At 36.3% G+C, this 17,784-nt stretch overlaps 1 protein-coding gene across 3 annotated transcripts in view; it reads right to left on the reverse strand.

The window, feature by feature from the left end:
• LOC139118843 (diacylglycerol kinase delta-like) overlaps nucleotides 1–17,784 on the reverse strand; it is a 165,841-nt gene that overhangs the window by 65,055 nt on the left and 83,002 nt on the right. For all 3 annotated transcript variants that reach the window (XM_070682343.1, XM_070682340.1, XM_070682342.1), the window contains exon 3: nucleotides 16,584–16,646. In XM_070682343.1, the coding sequence (XP_070538444.1) occupies nucleotides 16,584–16,646 (63 nt within the window). The remainder of the gene's footprint in view (nucleotides 1–16,583; nucleotides 16,647–17,784) is intronic.

Raw genomic sequence — 17,784 nt, forward strand, 5'->3', positions numbered from 1 at the left:
GCACTTAAATTTTGGCGGGAGAAAATGAAAGCGCTAAAAGGGTTAAAGACATGATAAATGCATTCATTTATATTGTACCTGGCTAATGACATCCCTGACAGTTTTGCACAATGATTTCACGCCACAAAATATATTATACGCATGCACTGACAAGATGACAAAGAATGCTTGTAGCTTAGAATGTCAGAAACGTAATTATAATCTGGCATGCAGTCTTTTTAAAATGATTACGACATCAAATTTTTATTTTACATATATTGTGACCTGTCTGTGTTTCTTTGACAAAGAATGATGGTCAAATACACGCAGTATACACACATAGAAATAAATCTAAACAGAAGCTTATCAGATTTATAGCATTTTGCTGTGGGAAAAAGGGAAAAAGATAACTTATTCTATGGTTCCCTTCCAAATAAAAAAAAATAATTGATAGAATGAGTAAGTTGAAAGAGGTGAGATTCTTATGAAATTTTTTTAGCAATTTGCCATGTGGTTTGCTGAAATGTTCATAAGTTCCTTGAAATTGCTTGAAGTTTACATGAAATTGCACAAATTATCACCAATCTGGTTCACACAGGCAAATTTGCCCTAGGGCCAGTTAGGTCTGATGTAGCACCTGGACAAGGATGAAATTTAAATTCTGTTCAGACATGATCGCAATGAAAAAATACGCTCTATTTAAGATGGCCACCAGAATCAACTAAGCTGGAAGTAACCGATAATTCTTACAATTTTACGAAACCAAAAGCTACTTTTTGAGGGAATTTTACAGCTGTTCTATCCGGTGAGTTACAGTAATTTCTGTAGTAAGTGAGATATTCCTTGTGTGTGTGGAGAAAAAATGAACACCTATTAGATTCCTGTTATAGTAATCATACAACGCATTTAGCGTGTTTGACTTCCGTTCTATGTTTCCGCTTTGTGAAGTCCATGATAAACCTCCACAATCTGTCTTCCATTATGCCTTACAAACTGCCTGGAAATTCCAACCGTTACGATAATGAATTGGTCCTAATTTTAGAAAATGCTTTAATAATACCCTGAACTTTTTGAAGACTTCGTAACATTCTATAGAATAATTTCAATTGGATATTGTCACTTCCTTCAAATTTCTTCAGACTGATTACTCAATAATGACTAATTAGCCTGGATATTCATTTCATAACTGTGACTGGAACTGACCCAATACGACTTTGAACCTTTGTATAAACTTGTTACATCACTCCCACACTTGTTGAAAATTTACCCTTTCATTAAGAATACTGCATCTGCAATTTCTTTTTTCCGTTACATTCTTCAGAAATATCCCATCCAATAATTCAAAGATTTGCCACAAATGTTCCCCTATTTAGATGACGAACTGGCCATGATTTGATATCACACTCATAAAAAAAAAATTTTCATTTCCGACCTACATTTTTCAAAAGTTCGCGCAATTCAATACAATATTTGTGAATGTGTTGTGTTTCAGCTGTGACATCTTCAGAACTAGCCTGTTCTTCCTGTAACACCAGAAATCCCCTGGGGAGATCAGTCTTCTCTTTGTGTTCGCCATTTTTTTCACCTCAGGAAACGAAACAAACTCTTCAACAGAAATTGTTTCAGAACTTAGTACTGGGACCTGTAGAAACCTGATGAAGTTGAGTCCGGTAAAAATATTACATTGCTATTATACCCTTTCACCACAATGGTTTGGTCAAATCGCATTGTTTTCGATGAAAAAGGTAGACCTCTATTGAGAGAAATGGGAGTCATTACCTCCTCATGAACCCCCTTAATGGTTAACCACCACAGTTTAGTCCATTCAGATTGTTTTCAATGGAAAAAGTAGACCTCTATTGAGAGAAATGGAATATTCCCATCATTTGCAATAGGGTGGGTGAATCCATGTAGAACATGAAAAAGGGGTGAACAGGCAACAGTACACTCACAGTTTTACTTACGGATGGTGATTTTTTTATTTGTCTGATAAATCAATGCCGTAATATCAGGATATTGGGAAATATTACTGCATTCATTCCCCTAATCATACATCTACATTCCCTAGCCACTATAAAGCTCTTAGCTATAACTGTTTATGTGCTTTCCAGTACTATTCTCCTGTTTATAAAATACAAAACAAAAAAAATTCACAAAAGTATGTTGAAATGACCGGTGTTCAACTTGTACACACAGCATGTATATATGCATTGTCCGAAATTATCTTTTAAATGTTTATTTTCAAATTATGCTCAATAATTTTATGACAATGAATACTGAGTAAGTATGTATCAATGCAGTGAAACAAACAACAGTGTATTCCCCAAGATTTTCTGGTAGAGTGGTGGCTAATTTGCATTTACCGAAAATTAAAGAGTGGCGGCCACCACTCGATTAATACTATGGAGAATATTGAAATAATACATACTGATTTGAATAAATTAATTCTATTTATAATGAAACATGAGCACAATTGCCGATGTCTTTGATGCAAAGGCAAAGTACAGAAAATTTTGATATTTTCTTCTGTATTTCAGATTTTCTTATGCTCTATGCCATGCTAGAAACAGTATGCTTCAAATGATACCATTGCAGACTGTAGTGTATTGCCTCCATTGGACTTTGCAAGTTAAAACTTGTCGTACAACAACACAATCATAGAATTCACGGTTGCTGGCAAAGAAACTGAATAAAATTTCTTGGTAATAAATTATGAAAACACTGCAGAGGTATTTGATGCTACTCTTAGCTGGGATTTCAAAACAATTTCAAAATTGGAAAACATAAGAGGTGATTCTGCAGAAAAATTTCTGTAATTTTATCAGGCTCAATAGTTGTTATCCTTGATGTTTTCCGATGAAAAGAAAAAGAATGTGGAAATCTGATTTATCTATTAAATAAAAAACCTTGCTTATTAATACAAGTTGTTTTCCTTCTACCATATTTCATAAGGTAACAAAAAATAAAACAAAAAGCATTCCACTTACTCTGTTATATGCCTTTCGACGGCTAGGGAAAAGAGAAATTCAAACATAGAATGGCCATGTTTCAAAGTTCAGTAGCATGGACGTTGGGACTGTCACAAACCTGACAAAGGCAGAAATTTGATTCCTCCAGAGGGTAAATCAAACATAGATATCTGACATTTTAGATCTTGATTTCATCTCACTGACGTTTCGAGTTTCTTGCATAAAGAATCAGTCAGAAATATTGAAGGGCAAGGAGATTCAAAAGCCAAGTCATGGGTGAGACTGAAGAATCATGGGCCCGAACTCAAGTTTCCTGGGAAGTCTTCTAGCTGCTCCAAGCTACTGGAAAGTCCCTAAAAAAATCAATTGTTTTCAGAAAGAAAATTTGACCCAGGAGCACTTACAAACCCATGCAAATTCCTTCCTTGGTATAACTGTATGATATATTTTATTTCAACGCACCAATATTTGCAAAAGATTTGAGAAGAATTCTGAAAAGCGAAAGGAGGATACACCTGGTGTCTTATTGCCAAGGTGGAAATTCAATACAGTAGCACAATATGTGTAATGTCCTTTTCCCGCATGCTTTCAAAAACTTTCTCGTAAAAAAATGCAGTTTTTGATATATAAATACACAGTCATTATAATGGTAAAAAGAAATATACATTTGCATAAATACATAGACTGAGATTTATGCTGACAAAGGTTTCATTTTTTTGTTTTCGGCAGTGCAAAAACATGAAAATTTTCAGGAATTGAAAAGCTAATTCATAATACTATATCTTTGCATTTCGTTTGTTTTATGAAGATACTTTTATCATTTATGTTTTGCTGAATTATTTATCATTGTTTTAACAGCAACGACAACAGAGTTCTAAAACTCAGCTGCTGTGGACACTCTTCCCTTAAAGGTAACACATCATTTTGTATTACATATACCTTGAAACTTTCTGAGCCATAAAACTGTCCAGAATCCCCATTAAAATCCTCTTGTACTGTTGTCCACTTTTGATATCGAAAGATCTCCATGGAAGATTTCCTAGGATGATAAGTCAGCGTAAGTTTTGGAAAGGCTCTCAAAACTATGAACAACTATTAGTCAGTGTTGTATTGCTAAGTGTATGTGACGTAAAGCAGCAGAAATGGCCTTCTTGCAACCACCTACGCACACAGTAATGGCCCAATTTTTTGTCCATTCATCAAAAACACTGACAGGGCGGAACGTGCAGGGTTGTTCTGCCAACCTCGGATTATTGGAGGTTATGAAAATATTTGTCGGACAAAAAATCAATAGTCCAAACCAGAAGAGGATGCCTGAAAGGACAGCTCAATAAAATACAGTGGCAGCAAAACATATTTATTCAGCATCCCTTGACATACCAAGGGATATGCCAAGTGTTTCAGTTTAAAGCCTAGACAATGCAAGAGGGAATGTGTTTAAAATCATCTTGCTACTTATCTTTTCAATAGTTTTTTCTATAGTTTTGAACAAACTTTATGTAAAATATGATAAAACTGTATGTAAAATTTACTCAAATTGTATGTAAAACATGCTCAAACTGTATGTAAAATTAACTCAAATTTAGGTAAAAGATGCTCCAAATGTATGTAAAACGTACTCAAATCGATTGTAAAACATACTCTAATTTAGTGTAAAATGCACTGAAAATGTATGTAAAACATGCTCCAACTGTATATAAAATGTATTCAAATTGTATGTAAAATACTCAAACTGCATATACAATGTACTCAAATTATATGTAAGGTACAGGTATGCTCAAACCCTATGTAAAATGTACTCAAATTGAATGTAACTTATTCTCCAACTTCATATAAATTTACTGAAATTGTATGTTAAAAAAAAAGCTCCAACTGTATGTAAATTGTACTTGTATTGCTGTTTTTGAGCTAAATTATAAGAAGTACTTTGAGGCAGAATGCATTATGGTCTGATTTACTAGAAAGGTCCACTTCATCATGAAAGGTTCACGAATAATCTGCTGGGTATGCAAACTCAGCTGGCCATCTCACTGAGAAAAGACCTCTCCGAACCGGATTCTGCTTGCTCCTTGTAACACAAGAGCATTAAACTAAAAGTGTTGCACTTCATCTACACACAAATCATCTACAATGATTAATGTAGGCTCCTGCAGTTACAAGAAGATGGCGCTTTCATGGATTAAGAGGACTATTACATGGAGTAATTGGAAAATTTGATTTTGACAGCCTCCTGAGGATGGATATTTGAAGTGGTAAGAGGATGTTGAGGTAGCATAAAGTACATTTAATTGGAGAAGGGGATCTTTGCTTTCACAAGAAGACACTTTGTTTGGATAACAGGACATTGATTGGATTATGGGACACTTTAGGTTAGGCGTACAACACTGACTAGACAGGAAGACTGTATCTTTGATTGGACAAAATGACAATTTGATAGGGTATGAACATATTTTACTTGGGCAATCACACTTTGATTGCATAAGAGTATAATTTATTGGGTGATTGTTCGAGAGAACCCAATCGTCCGAAAAACAGACACTTTCATGGGGATAGGACATCAGAGAGTCTCACAATAATGTAAAAGAAAAACAATTACTGAATACGATTACACTGACATTTAAATTTGGCCAACGGGTATTGTACTACGGTGGGAGAAGTTTCGATGATGCGGCAAGTTCTGTTTTCACTGTGTAATTGGCCACTTTATCGGGACATGCATTCTTTTGACCAGTTAACAAGAGCTTTTGATGGGTAGAGGATCCTCTAGTGTGTTAAGAGAGTACTCCAACAGGCACAGTAGTTTATCATTGGGCTAAGAGGGCTACTTTGATTTTTTGCCAGTTCCTTTAAAGTTTGAAGCCTGGTCTGATGGGGTATGGGTAAACCTTCATCATACAAGTTTCTTCGATGGGGCCTTGATGAGTGATCATAAAATAAATACAGGACCTTGTGCTCAATGTGAACATGTGAAAGAACATTTAGTCCAGATATACTGTATGTTTCCTGTTCGTAATCATAACGTAACCCCATTCTCACTTCTGCTGTAACAGCTAGTTTTTGTCGGTGACAGGGATAACGCCAGGTGTGACTCTGTGAGCTGAAAACTTTGTTGGACAATTTTCAAACTTTCTGCATATTTTGTTTCCAGCCAAGTTTTCTTTTCTTTGTTATTAGATAAGTTGGACTTGATCATTTTAAAATTTTGTGTGGTACTTTGAAGCATAACTTTTCCTTGCTCCATTGTATGATGAATCGCTGTGAGCCACAACATTTGGCCACACTTTCCAACTACTTCTGCTGCGAACTGGAGAAAAATTTAATACGGTTCTGTGATGTCAGCAGTTGATTATGAACTTGATCCTGGTTTACCTTGAGCCTTAGTAACAGCCACAGAGTCTGCAACGGCAATAAACTATACTTTGAAAATGTTTAAGAAAGCAAAAAATGAAATGTTTTTCCCTTCTGACTTTTTGATCCTGTCATCCTGTCCACACTAATCTTTTCCAATTGAAAAACCGACAACTGATAATACAAAGTGTCCCTGGAGAAGAATCCTGTGATCTATTTGTTTGTCTTCTAGGCAGTCAAGCGAATTGAGGAGGATTCAATGACACAAAGACCTCAGGTAACCTTTGAATGACCGAGACTAGGTATTTCAGCTTTCACTGACACCGCCACGTTGGCTGGGAAAATGAGTACTGCTTTGATTTTTGTTAACTACATGCTGTATTAAGAGGGATCACCTTCTATCAACAGTTTGATTTGCAATAACAAGTACGATAGTCACTGGGCTTTTTCAGAAAAAACAAGGGCTTTTACATGTGGCAGTACTTGTGTCAGTGCTTGAGATTTAAATGGGCATTTCTTGCACAGGTCATTGACTTTTTTCCCTTAAGTGGACATACGTGTACCTGGTGCTGCATACATTCATGTTTCATTAGCTTGACGTGTACAAGCATGTATTTTGCTTGTAACTTACTGAATTAGCCATTCAGGCAACTATCGTTCCATGGCTATTGCAGTGAGCATATTACCAGTATCTCTGAGATGGGTGTTCTTATGTGCTTGCTGTTCTTGTCTAGTTTTTTCAGTGTTTTCATCATAATCGTGTCTCATATTTTCAAAATATTTTGTACGTTAGAGTCATAAATGTCAATATTCAAACAGATTCAAAATAGATTCTCATATTTCAGAAAGAGAAAAAAGTAATCACGCTCAGAAGAACCCTGCATAGATTTACTGGTTTTTTGTACTAAAAAAAAATACCAAACTGAAATATGGTACAGCTTAAAGTTAACATCCAAAGTTGCTGTGTTTTAATCCTATACTTTGCATCAAGTGGGCCTGCAACATAATCTCCAAGGAATGGTCTGCTCATCATAAACTCGTCCTTTAAAGTCGATCATCACGTTGTGTTAAAGTTGATCATCACGTTGTATGTTGTTTTCTAAAACGTGACATGAAGTAACACATGGCTTGTTTATCTCGAAACTGTCTAAGAAAGACATTATCATCTTACAAATTGGTTTCTTTGTGCTTCTATTGCCACTGTACGTCCAACTACCTCCTTATCTGACAGCGGTTTTCTAACATATGCTCTGGAAACAGCTGATTTGGATGTTTGTCATTTATTAGACAAAGAAGCACAACTATGGTCTTTTGTCGATTACCTGACTCGCGTAGAACATGCAATCCAATGGTAGACACGAAAGATGATACTTTGAAATTCTGTAACTGCTTTCTTCATCCTTTCTAGTTGGCATCTTAAATATGCAGGCACTGGAAGAATGCCAAATCTAGAGCTTTTTGACAAATACGACAAAGAACTAGTATCTTTGCAAGATAATTACCCAATAACCATGAACAGATTTTCTTGCATATAATTTGTTTTATTGTTGAAGATTTTCCTGACAACCAAAAAAAAAGAGCGGAAAATATCTTCAAAAGCTACTGGCCCCAGCCAGGTTGTTGTTTCTCAGCTGAGAATCTACATAAATTTTTTCTGATATTAAATTATGAAATTAGTGACTAGGCAGCCATAAAAGTAATGTGCTAACCAGATAAGAACTGAAAATGCTCCAGCGTTTCAGTAAATATTGCAGTTGTCTGTAAATTGAAACTTTTGCCAAAAGTTTGCAACTTCATTGAAAGTGTTATGATCAACATCATGAACAATATTCACCGCAGATTAATTCCAAGGGACATTAAGTATACAAATATGTAATTAGCTGAAATAAAAATACCAAATTTCTTTGACTGCTGTCATTGTATCAGCACTTAATACAGCAAGTGTTATAGCATTTGGTCAAGTCGTTCAAGCTTTACAAGCCAAACTATATAAGCTCATAAGTTATGCAAATTATAAATTAGCTGACACAAAAATGCAAAATATCTATCAATAATACAATATAATTATCTTATCAATATACATAGTGTATGTTTCATTGAGTCCTCTAAGTTTTATTTCTCTATTTGGAAAGTTAGTTAAATGTGTAAATTAGTAATTAGCTGGTATAATATTTTATCACAGTATCTTTAATGTACATGGCATGCTTTGTCAACTTTGACCGAGTCTAGTCAGATATATATCCCAAGTTGGGAAAATTCATGAAATATGCAAATGAGCAATGAACTGCATTGTCATACCTTAATATCTTTCACTACTATATCCTAGTATGATCAACATTTGTAGCAATTCTCATTAAATTGTGTGCAGCCATTTCCAACGTATCTACAATCATTAATTATGCAAACAAGCATAAAATATGCAAGCAACACCCTCAGCAATGCCCTTCAAAAAATAATAATATCTTGCCATTTACAAACTGAATCCATGTACATGTTTTGATTCTGATCTGATCCGTTCATGAGATATCGAGCCAACGGGCAGACATACAGGCAGACAGACACAGACAGACAGACAGACAGACAGACATTGCTATGATATTAGCATACATGTGTGAACACAAGAGCTAAAAATTGATACATTTGTTTTCCCAAGCATGTTGCTATTTTTTAGCAAATCAGTGATGCGAAAACAGGAAAGAAAGGAAATCCACACACACTTAATTAGCAATTTCTGTTGTTCTCTTGGGAAAAATTTTAATTACAATTGTGACCACTGTGGCTTATCTCCAGAAAATATTCCCAAATGAACATTAAATTACCCGTTTATAACGAAGCAAATGTGTATTATGCCGGATGTCAGTTCAAATGATTTTCAGAATGCTTCTTTTTGCAAAGTGTTCACAGATATGCTGATTAAACAGACATAATTACTAACAATTTCACTTTTAATATCAAAGGACAATAGCTGTCGCCTTTGATAATATTTTCATTATTTTGTGACAGAAAGCAAACATACTCTGTTCTTATTCTCAGAATAGTATGTTGAATACAAGGAGTTGGCTCAGCAGACACGATGCATACATGTAGTATAAAGGATGCTACATGTATGTTGTCTCTGTACAATAAATTGCAAGTCCAGGGTAAAATTCCGTTCTCAACAATAACATTGAACTTGACTCACACAAACAGGCTGTGTTAAACAAGTTTAATACACAAATGAAATTTTGACAAAATTTTGAGAGTAGAATTAAGGATGTGTATTTTACATGAAGAAGAATCCTTGGAAAATGCATTAACATTTTTGAAAAGCTTGTCTTTCATCATGCTTTGAGGAGTGGAAAGAGACCCTGTGATTGACACAGAAAACTTAACTAGTAAAGATAAATCATCTGAAGTTCCAGCTACTGCTGGCCCTGTTACAAAAATCATGGACTGAAAAAAGTAGCATGTGGGTGCTTGACCACAAAACAACAATTGTTGTCTGGTCACTAGATGCTCACTTCTAAGCTACCGGTATGTTGTCTTTTAGCTTTGAGAACTTGTCATGTTTTGGCACAAGTTTACAGTCATACTGTTACATCTACCCACAGAATACCTTCCCGACTAAGAAACTGAACCATTCTCCACCATCACCTGGGACAAAATACTGTGGGTAAAGTGGTCAAAATGTTTTTGACTTGATAAGTAATTATATCAAATTTCATGATCGCTGATGTCAAAGTTTTAGTTTATAATTTCACTCATACAAGAGGATGAAAGTTTAAGTTACTTTGAAAGTTTTAAAACGAGTCCAACACAAGCTGTACACCGAAGAAGAACTGAATTATTTTTAGAATCAGAATGTCTGTCCCCGAGGTATATTTCTGCATAAGCTTAAACAACATCATCATTTATCCTGTGGGGGTGCATGTACTTGTAATAGATTCCTTGGCAGTGTCTCCTCATTTCACAAACACAGTCCCCTCAAAAGATCACCACTTTGAAAGCAGAACCTGTTGGCTATTACTCATTCACAGGTATGCTGGGGAGGGATTTTACTATAGATCAGGAAACACATACAGTGAACCCAATCCATCTCAGTGGTCCTGAACATTACTTTACTAGACGAAGTCAAATCTTGCCGGGGAAGGAAGAAAAAGTGCCAATATCTGATGCATACCGCCTTGAGGTCCGCGAAAAAAAAAATAGCCACTTGCCATGCGTTTCTGAGAGGATGTGTCGTGATAAGGCTCTGTGTTTACAAGACGGCTACTCACGTCAACGGACACTTGTCTCCGTGGTTGCCATGGAATCTGTCAAGACTACACACCGCATCGATTCAGTCGGAGCTCATAGGTGTTTATCAGTGCATGCAAGCCGTCACAATTGAGAAACAAAAAAGACTGGAGTGTTTTCAAAAGAAAACTATCCAGTCACACGGTAGCAGGTGAGAAAATGACTTGTAAATGCTAGGAGCGCAAGACACCTTGACTTAACACTGCACAAGCAGCTATGACAGTCCTGCTGATAAGATCTTCAAGCAAAAACAACATACTACTGGGCATGAAAAGAGCATTTTATATTCACTGCTCCAGAACAAACATCTTTTTCAAGGTCATTCTGCATGTCCCCTTTAGCACATGGTCACAACAGATTTTGATCAAAAACATTGTAACTTATGGCTAGGTTTCACAACACTCTTTGCATTTCAATACATTACTTTTAGCCTGAGATAGCTCTCCGATTCTGTTGATAAAAAAGTTGTTTCTGGTCATGGCGTTTTTCCAAACTGGGCACTCATACATTTTTTGGGGGTTTCCTTTTTTTCAGCCAATTACTATACTATTCAGAAACAATTCCTTTCCATTTTTTGCTGTACCGGTATATTTAAACCAGTGTAAATTGAGATTTTCAAATCGAAGAATATTGTTGTACATTTAAACATTTGACAGAAAGCATTTAAGACAGCTGCAAACACTTTTACCTTTAACTTTCATTTTAAAATATAGCTCTACATCTAAATATTTACTTCTTTCCAAATTTTTATGAAATAGCGCTTTTTGTGTTCTTGATTGCTCTCCATACTAGCATTCAAAATTGGAGTAAAAATAGTTGTTAGCTCATACGACACAGGTTACTTGGCTCCCCAGTAACCAGTCATAAATGTCAGATGTAAAATATACTGAGGTTATTATGGAAATACTGCAAAATGTACACAAGCGGAGGACATTGACACCATGCACTGCCCTCCACTACCTGTCTGAAACAACGCTGTACTCATGTCCTTTCACAGATTGTGTGTTGCATGTTATTTTTGTATTGGTGCCTCGTTATACTTTAGTGGCTCTAAAGGAATTAAATTTCTTGGATGCATACACTCTTACATACAGAAAGGGAAGAGACAGTTGCTGATGAATATAAGGGACTGAATATCTGCATGTACACACGTGGACGGACGTACAGACATACAGTACATACATTCCCTCATGATAGTATTTGTACCTAAGCACCCAGGTGCTAAAAAAGATGGTTTAGTTTTGTTGTCTAAAATGTAAAGTTTGGCATTTTCTTAGTTTGTCCAGACTGAAATTAAAACTCCACAAATTCTGCATTTAACAACAGCCTTTGTTATGTGCTGGTAGAAAGTAAGTTGATTTGGTGTTTTGTTTGGTTCCTTTGTTCAGTTCAGAGGGTTGCTTCTGGAAACTTCATATTAAACTTTGGACTGTTGACAAAAGTGTGCGTCATCTACTGCACTGAAAGTATGCCCACTGCATTGACACAGTATCTGTCAGTCACTGAGCATTATTGGTATAGTATGGCTCAATTATACTCTCAATAAAAGGGTTATATGATATTCATTGGACATTTTTTGAATAATTATCACACAAATACATACACAGACACACAGGCTCAAGTACATGTACTGTACGCCCCCAGTTTCACTCTTGTACACGAACATAAACACAGTATAATCTATTTTCATCGGAAAATACATGTATTCTCACTGGAACCACGTAATAATACACACACCAATAAATTAACACTATACATATTATTTCTTTACTCCACTCAGTTGCACAGGCAGTTTTTTTTCTGTGAGAAAGTTAAGGAAATCTTTCCAACACATCGCCCGACGATACGGGCTGACCTTTGATACCAATAAGCCATTGTCGTTTGCTGCTCAAACGCCATGGCAACAAATGGTACAACGTACTCCTTATCATCACTCTATCTCACCATCAAATCGTTTCCCTGAAAGAATTTAATGGCTTTTGAAGTTAAACTAACAAAACAGAACCCCCCTCATAATGGTAATCCATCTTTTCATTCTCCAATTATCCGCGTGGATCACGGCAGAAAACGAGAGCCACCCCTGCGGAATAATTGATCCCCTTGGAAATGACAAGACACTTCGATTTTGGGATACATACTGGTACTGTCCTTTGAACAAACTGACTGTTTGATGTTGTCATTTGCAGGGGGATGGGTTCTCGGTATCTGAATCTGGAAAATTACACTTCTGACTTTTAGGTATCTCGTGAGAAGGTTTAATCACCAAAACCATTCAGGTATGACAGCAATTTGAAAGGGAGATCCCATTTGATTACGGAGGGACAGAGACTTACAAACATACGGCCAATGTTCCATCTGAAACAGGTGAAACCACTTTAGAGTGAGGGGTATGAGGAATAAGTTTGTTTCAACAAAAGTTGATGAAAAGTTTCATTTCTCATCTAATTTTACAGTATTTGAACTCATCAGCCAATCAATGCAGGTTAGTTGAATGCATGAACCAATAAGTGCAGAGCATTTGAACCCGTCAGCCAATCAATGTAGAGTAGTTGAATGTATCAGCCAATTAGTACATAGCATTTGAATGAACCAACCAATCATTATACCAGCATTTGAACAATTCAGCCAATCAAGTCAAAGTATTTGCATCACCAAGCAATATTAGTGTTGGCGCTAACATAATAAACAAATCAACTTCGAATAGGTGTGGACTAATACACCAATCACTGCCCAGTACTTGGATTTATTGATAACATGAAAGCAGACACTAAGTCACATGTTTCTCAGCCGTTCAACCACCTTCCCTCTATTGCTGCTTTGTCCTCTTACCATCAAAACAGGATCATTTCAAATGCAAAATAACCTTTCAATTGCCGGTAATTCATAAAACAATTTCCCTGGCATCCTGAAGAGCTTTTTATTTTTTTCAGAAGAGAACAACGTCAGAGAACTGAACTGAACATTTCCTGTGGCTATTTCTAAATTGGACACATCCTATGAACTCTGCACGACACCTTTAAATTCCTCAGCATCCGCATCTCCAGTGATTTAACCTGGCACGCGCACGTCGAGCATTGTGTTCAGAAAGCTCAGCGACGATTGTTCTTTTTACGAAGGCTGGCGGGCTTCGGTCTTAGCAGGGATCTCCTGATAAAATTTTATCGGGCAGTTGTCGAGAGTGTGTTGACAGTCTCAATTGTTGTCTGGTACGGGAGTTCTACTGTTGCGGATCGTCGCCTATTAAACAGAGTGATACATTCTGCCGAGCGCATTATTGGTGTAAATCTGCCTCAATTAGATGACCTTTACAGATCTAGGATGCAAAAGAAAACAAATTCTATTCTTTCCGATTCTTCCCATCCTGCCTTCGGTCAGTTTTCGCTTTTGCAATCAGGGAAACGTTACCGCTCTATTGCAGCAAAATCAGAACGTCATAGGAAAAGTTTTTATTCTTCAGCAGTCCGTCAACTGAATGGGATGGACCCTTTAGCCAGATGTTCGTAACTTTTTTATCGAGTGTTGTATCTTATCGGTGTTTGCTGATCCTGTTTTTATATTGTAAATGTTTTAATTGTATTCTTCGTGGTTTAGAGCACGAGCCAATGAGATTTCTGGTGTATTTTTATTTTTAAACATACATTAGCGAATAAACTATGATGATGATGACGACATGTACAAGTGTCAGTACACAAACCCATAAACTATAGACTACTACGGTAATACACGCTGATTTGAACAAAAGGCCCACGTCCACAAAATCAAGTCACATTTACCCTACATGAGATCCTCTTTTCAGTTGACCTTTAGAATGTCAATATTGTCATAAATGCTGAGTCAATAGACACACAATAAATGGCAATTAGCTGGTATTGTGAAATTATTTATTTGGGAAAAATATTTGTGTGGTTTTTTTTTCTGTACACTGACTAGATAGCTTTGTATGCTAGGCGGCTCTGCTACTGGTGAGATACAGGATCAGTTGAGAGATATTCAACTAAAATTGGGTTTAATGGATATAATTTATGCTTGAAATCCAGACACAAATTGTTTTGTACATATTGATGACGTTAGGAAATTTCGAAAAATATATCGTGATGAATATATACAGGTAGCTCTATTGCGTAAACAGGATATGTCACTGTTTTGAGACGCAGCTTGACAACGAGTTGAAAATGTTGAGGGTAGTTCATTCACTGAAAATAGAAATGCAGTAGCTTCAATGAACTAATGAACATTAACCCTGGCAAATGTCCCACTTGGAATTTTTGTCACGTGTTAGGGGCAAATTTTGTTGAGTTTATCTTTTTTCGATAAAAATTTTCTGAAAACTTGTACTTTCTCTATGTGATGTCGATATTACATGCCCTTGTGTACTCTGGTCATTTGCTGTAGTCTGCCCAACATCTGAATTGTTTTCAAAATGACATGAAGTGATAGCATCTAGATGAAATCGTTGAAAGAGTGGCCTGGCAAGCCTGAGGTATGCACTTTGTTGAAAAAAGACGACAAACTATACCCAAGATGGCGATAATGATGTTCTGCAACGTCATCTCAGTTTGGTTTTTCCAACAGAGGAACAGGACTACAAAATAACACAGGCCTATGGGCAGAATTAGAAACAGAAAGGGTGTTGGTTGCTCTGTGACAGAGCATGCAATATTATCATGCAGGAACCATTCCAGAGATTACACCTACCCAGTGGACTGAAATGAGAGTCTCTCTTTTTGATCACTCACTTGCTGATGAAGAAACCACATCATGGTGGGATACATGCCACAGATTGGCACATGTTCCTGATATCCAGACTAATTTGACAGCTTCAAATGACAAAAGCTGCATAAAATTAACCAACTGCATGTGCTGATCAAAAAATTACTGATGGTTCACAAACTTGTACTAAATACCTATAAGCGGACTGTGGTCCAACCTTTGTGTAACTCTCCATAGGAGATGCTGTCTATTTTCTCAAAGCGCCATCTACAGCTCTAAAGCTGTTCTTCTGTTGTTTTTAGTATAATTGGGGTTAACTTCATATCATTGGAAAAGTTCAACCTACGTTACAGGCTAGGTTCAAATCACATCTCTGATGCACACTGTCATAGGCTCTTGAAACATCGACCCTCCAAAAAACTATCTATGCTTGAAAGTTATAAGATAGTATCGTATGTGAAAGAAATAATCCCATTTTACACAATCATGGTAAGTGAAAATGTATGTCTACACAGCTTTATCTTGAAGTCTGTCAATATAGACCATAGAAAGTCCTGTGGTTTCTCACAATGTATGGTTGAAATGAGAGTCCCCCATAAATAAAGGTCTGGGAAAAGTTTTCATAATAGCAAGGGTTGAAATGCAGATAGGTTTGATATGATAGTTTTCACTACATCTTGTTTTAGGAATATCCATCAACTTAGTAATCCAAGTTTCATCTCAGTATATTCCTTATTATATGTTGGTATACCCAGACAATATAGTACCTCAATTGTCATCTTGTCTACCGGTACACCAAACTTTTGCAAAAATCCAAAATCTAGGCGACAAGTCATAAAACACAAAAGGAAACTTCTTTGCTTTTTTTCTGGTAAGAGGAATGACTCATCAATGGTATGATGCTGACTTACATTGAGTGTACAGATTAATATCGTGAATCAAAGCTTAGTCAAAATCTTAATCTGTAGATGTGTGTGAAACAAGAATGCTGGCATCCACCCTTGCTTGCATAAAGCTTCAGGAGGCACTTAAACAGCTGACTGTTTCTTACAAACACCATGTAAGATACAATTTTTTAAATGTTTGTCCTGAGTTTATTTAGTGTCCATGTTGAGTATCTAGTCATTTTCAGTCCCGCTGTCATTGGTCATAATTCACAAATAATCATAATCATTCCATTCTAAACACTGTAAACAGAAAAAACTTCACATCCTATCATGTCTGTCTGTCTGTCTGTCTCTGTCACTGTGTCTGTCTCTCTTTCTGTCTGTCTGTCTCTGCCTCTCTGTCTCTCTGTCTCACCTTCTCATCCTTGGCGTAGTAAAGCTTTCTGCCTCGGAGTTTGAAGTACCTCTGTCTCCATCTCTGAAAAAAAATGACAAAAATACATTATACCGATTTATTGTTATATTATTATCACAATTGTTCTTCTTGTTGCTGCCATGGAATTTTATTTTTTTCTTCTGCAGTATTTCATCCAGGAGGACATCAACAGGGGAATTTCCCCCTTAACAGAAAATTTAGGGGATTTCACCGTGCACCAGTTCATTTATTGTACTCGTATCTCTACGGTGTGACTGGCACCATTTCATTAGGGGCTGGTCCCCTTTGACAAATTACTAGGGGTGCCAACACATCAACAGAGGGGGAATCCCAAATCCCCCTGACTAGGTGAAACACTGCTTCAGTGTGCTACAAGTATGAATTATAAGCAGTAATTTGAGTAAGTCCCTCTCCTTGAGGACAACAAAATTTTGAAACTTTACACGGATCATAGCTTAAACTTTAATAGTACTTTCACTATACATGTTCTTAAAAACAAGTAAATTTCCTTCTATTCTCTCTGAAGTATGTTGAAATACAAAATATTAGCCTTACAGATACAAATTGCAATGTATACTGTATGAGATACAATGCTATTGTCAACAAATGAAATTCAGTCTTCAACAATGACAGCAGACATAACACAGACACAGGGTGTGTTGACCAGTAGAATTCTGGGTATTTTGATATGATTTTTCAAAGTAAAAATAGAAACTGTATTTTGCGAGCAGTATGAACAAACATACACAGATACATACATACACACACCAATGATTCTATAGTACATTTGTACTTTTAGTTTTAGGTTAATTCATTCACATAAACCAAGGCAACATAACAGAAAGAGGGATATGCAGCATCAAAGGAAAAAGTAAACTATATGAAAACAAAAGTGATGATATAGTCATACGTTGGTGGCGCTTTTCCTCCCTAGCATTGCCTTCACACTAACTGTGTACAACCTTTTCCTTTAGTTGCCACAGTTCATAATCAACATTGTGGTGGAACAAACAAACGAGTTTATTAAACTTGAAGACAACTGTAAAACTGATGCCTATGACAAACCCGAAAGAACAACATTTTCTGTAAGGTGTACTATTTCAATATGGCCACTGTACAGCGCTCTATCCCTAAAGTTCAAGAAGTATTTCATAAATTTGTTCAGTGTAGTTGATATTCA

Source organism: Ptychodera flava, chromosome 19 (assembly GCF_041260155.1).
Source record: "Ptychodera flava strain L36383 chromosome 19, AS_Pfla_20210202, whole genome shotgun sequence".
NCBI lineage: Eukaryota > Metazoa > Hemichordata > Enteropneusta > Ptychoderidae > Ptychodera > Ptychodera flava.